The following is a 2,559-nucleotide window of genomic DNA, read 5'->3' as shown; positions in this document are numbered from 1 at the left end:
ATTAAATTTGTCAATATTTAATAAATTTATGGCCAACCATGACAAATTTGTCATAACAAGTCTGTAGAAATTTTATTAAGTCTATAGATTTTAAGTAAATCTGTTGCTAAAGAAGAATATATTTAAGTTTGTGGCTACATAAAACGTAGACAAAATAAATCTGTGGATGGTAAAATTGTAAATATTCCGAAAATTCAGTAATGGCATTTTTGTAATTATATTTTTTGTTAACAAAGGAAATAGGGGTAAATTAGGTATGAAAAACAAGCTAGTAATTAAAATAAAATTAGAGTTAAACTAGTAATTAATTGATAAATAAGAGTTAAACTAGTTTTTTTCCCTTATTTTTATTACAACTGAAGAAAACCAACGTAAGTAACTACACAATAACCAGAAAGTTCTCTTACTCCCACAAACTCTCCTTGCTTAAAAAAAAAAAATCAATAGTTTTTGAAATAAGAAAAGTCTACAATACTTGCCTGCTCCAAATTCTTTCAATAACAGACTCACCAAACCAAAGTTCTTGTTTGCTCTTGCTTTGGCCTCCCTGGGACACTTGCGGAAGAAGCAATCTTTATGGACTTTTCAACCTACCTTTCGAGACAAACAGAGTTTTCCTTATTGCTAGAATGAGAAACCACGTGGTTGCAGTGATTTTCTCCTTGATCATTAGTAGCAACGCGGAGCTCAGAACCGTCTTCAAGATCTGAGCCTGCAAGCCTTTGAAGAACCCTAAGGCTCCTTCTTTTTTCCATATAGCAGAGATGACGTAGGGAATCGTTTTCCTGATTCTTTTTGGGATCTTCTTCGCTTCATTGTCCTTCGGGTCATCTGCTGCTTGGATCATCACCTTGCACCTACCAAAAAAACCATGAATGCATATAGATCACATATACCCCAAAAGAGTCTAGCTCAATGCAAAGCTGTATGATACCTGATTGCTGGATATGTGATGATGGTAGCAGCGCTTTTCGACACGGCACCTAACAAGAAGGCCATAAAGGCAGAGAGGACTACAGGGGAGGAGTCTTTGTTGGCTTTTGCCTTTCTTTTTTCAAGAAGGTTTTGTTTCAGCTGGTCAAACACTGTATACTACAAAGAGAAAGAAGCTTATTGTTCAGGTTATTGCAGATAACACTTGGGAAAATGAAGTTGATGGTTTTAAATGATACCTGAATTGCAGGATTGGAAGTGAGTAAAAGAGAGATCCCAAGGCCATCAAATGCATTTCCCCAAGCACCTTCGGTTAAGGTCTTCCACAGTCCTTTAGCTTTGCCAAACTCGCTTGTTTGCATTCTTGATGAAGCTGTATCTAGAGGCTACACAAAACATAGAACTCGTAAGTTATTATCCATAGAGAACACAGAAGAGACCAAGTAGGTTAGAGCTGAGTGCAAAAGCAAACGTACTTGGGTCAAAACAGAGGTACAAACTCCAGCAGCAGCAGCAAGGAGCAGGTTAGCCGTAGTGCCAATTGACTTGGAACCAAACTTTTCACAGTGCAACCTCTTGAAATAGCTGTAACTATAGAAGTAGATGAAAGAGGAAACGAAGGACTGCAGATTCTTAGTCCCAAGGCCTTGATACAAAGACAGAACCTTCCCTGAAGAAATCGCTTCCCAAAACACATCCGACAAGTATCTGAAAAAAACGTTACAAAAAAACAAAACACAGCTTTAGACAAGCTCAAACGACAAATCACAGACGAATCATATTATCATAAATAGCTTCTAAACAGTTGCACGAGATAAATAAATAGAATCTATTAAAAAAAGGATGCTGCTTTAAAGTTACCCATCAAAAAGTAAAATCAAAAGCTTGAGCCTTGATCTACGTTACGATCCAAGATCTAAAAGGGACCAATAGATAAAAATCAAAACTTGAAAGAGAACCAGTTTCTTCATCGTTTTCAGCTTTCTCAAGCGCGATGACGAAAGACATAGATAAAACTTCCGATCACGATCCCGTAACAAACCAGAGCACAAAGGAAGAAGGAGAAGAGAGAGAGACGAAACCTGTATTTCTGCTGACCGCGAACGCTGATCTCGGCCTGGAACTTTGATTTACAGGTATCGAGAGGGTACAGAATGGTTGTGCTGAGAAGCGAGCCTATAGCTCCAGATGTAGCCTCCGAGATAGATTCCAGATCAACGCCCATCTTCGAATCAGCCGCAGAGACAGAGAGACAGACAGAGAGAGATGAGATTGTCTTTTTTTAATTTTCTTTATTAGGAGAAGAAGAGAGGAAGGTATGGGATCACAATGAAAGTGTTTGTGTCCGTCTTGGGATTTTAAACAAGCCGTGTCAGAGTTGTTTTAGCGACGACGTCTACATCATACTCGCCTACTCGGCATTACCGTCCTGGTTTAGTCCGGTCAAACGAAAGGTCTAACAATTAAAAGTGGCGCCACGTGGTTTTCATGTTTTTTTTTCTTAAAACAGGCTAGTCCAGCCCATGAAAGCCCAATACTCACCGTGTTACTTTCACAGTCATCAGTCTTATCGTCAAATAAATCCTATTGTCGTTTGGATTTGATTAATATTTTGACATTTTTTTC

At 38.3% G+C, this 2,559-nt stretch overlaps 1 protein-coding gene across 1 annotated transcript; it reads right to left on the bottom strand.

Annotated features, from left to right (window-relative positions):
• Nucleotides 1-361: 361 nt before the first annotated feature.
• LOC103874526 (peroxisomal adenine nucleotide carrier 2) lies at nucleotides 362-2,299 on the bottom strand. The gene is made up of 5 exons (XM_018652574.2): nucleotides 2,016-2,299; nucleotides 1,410-1,641; nucleotides 1,173-1,319; nucleotides 935-1,092; nucleotides 362-857 (listed from the first exon to the last, which is right to left on the bottom strand). Exons 1-5 carry the CDS (start codon nucleotides 2,156-2,158, stop codon nucleotides 575-577), a joined length of 963 nt encoding a protein of 320 aa, XP_018508090.1. The 5' UTR covers nucleotides 2,159-2,299; the 3' UTR covers nucleotides 362-574.
• Between the last annotated feature and the right edge of the window lie 260 nt (nucleotides 2,300-2,559).

This window comes from Brassica rapa, chromosome A06, assembly GCF_000309985.2.
Source record: "Brassica rapa cultivar Chiifu-401-42 chromosome A06, CAAS_Brap_v3.01, whole genome shotgun sequence".
NCBI lineage: Eukaryota > Viridiplantae > Streptophyta > Magnoliopsida > Brassicales > Brassicaceae > Brassica > Brassica rapa.
This window is presented reverse-complemented; position numbering and strand designations above follow the sequence as displayed.

Bases quoted from the DNA above. Each gene is read 5' to 3' on its own strand.
- LOC103874526 (XM_018652574.2), bottom strand. From the start codon at position 2,158: ATGGGCGTTGATCTGGAATCTATCTCGGAGGCTACATCTGGAGCTATA. The intron at 1,642-2,015 runs GTTTCGTCTCTC...CGTTTTTTTCAG, and splicing joins CGCGGTCAGCAGAAATACAG to ATACTTGTCGGATGTGTTTT. The intron at 858-934 runs GTATCATACAGC...TTTTTTTGGTAG, and splicing joins ATCACATATCCAGCAATCAG to GTGCAAGGTGATGATCCAAG.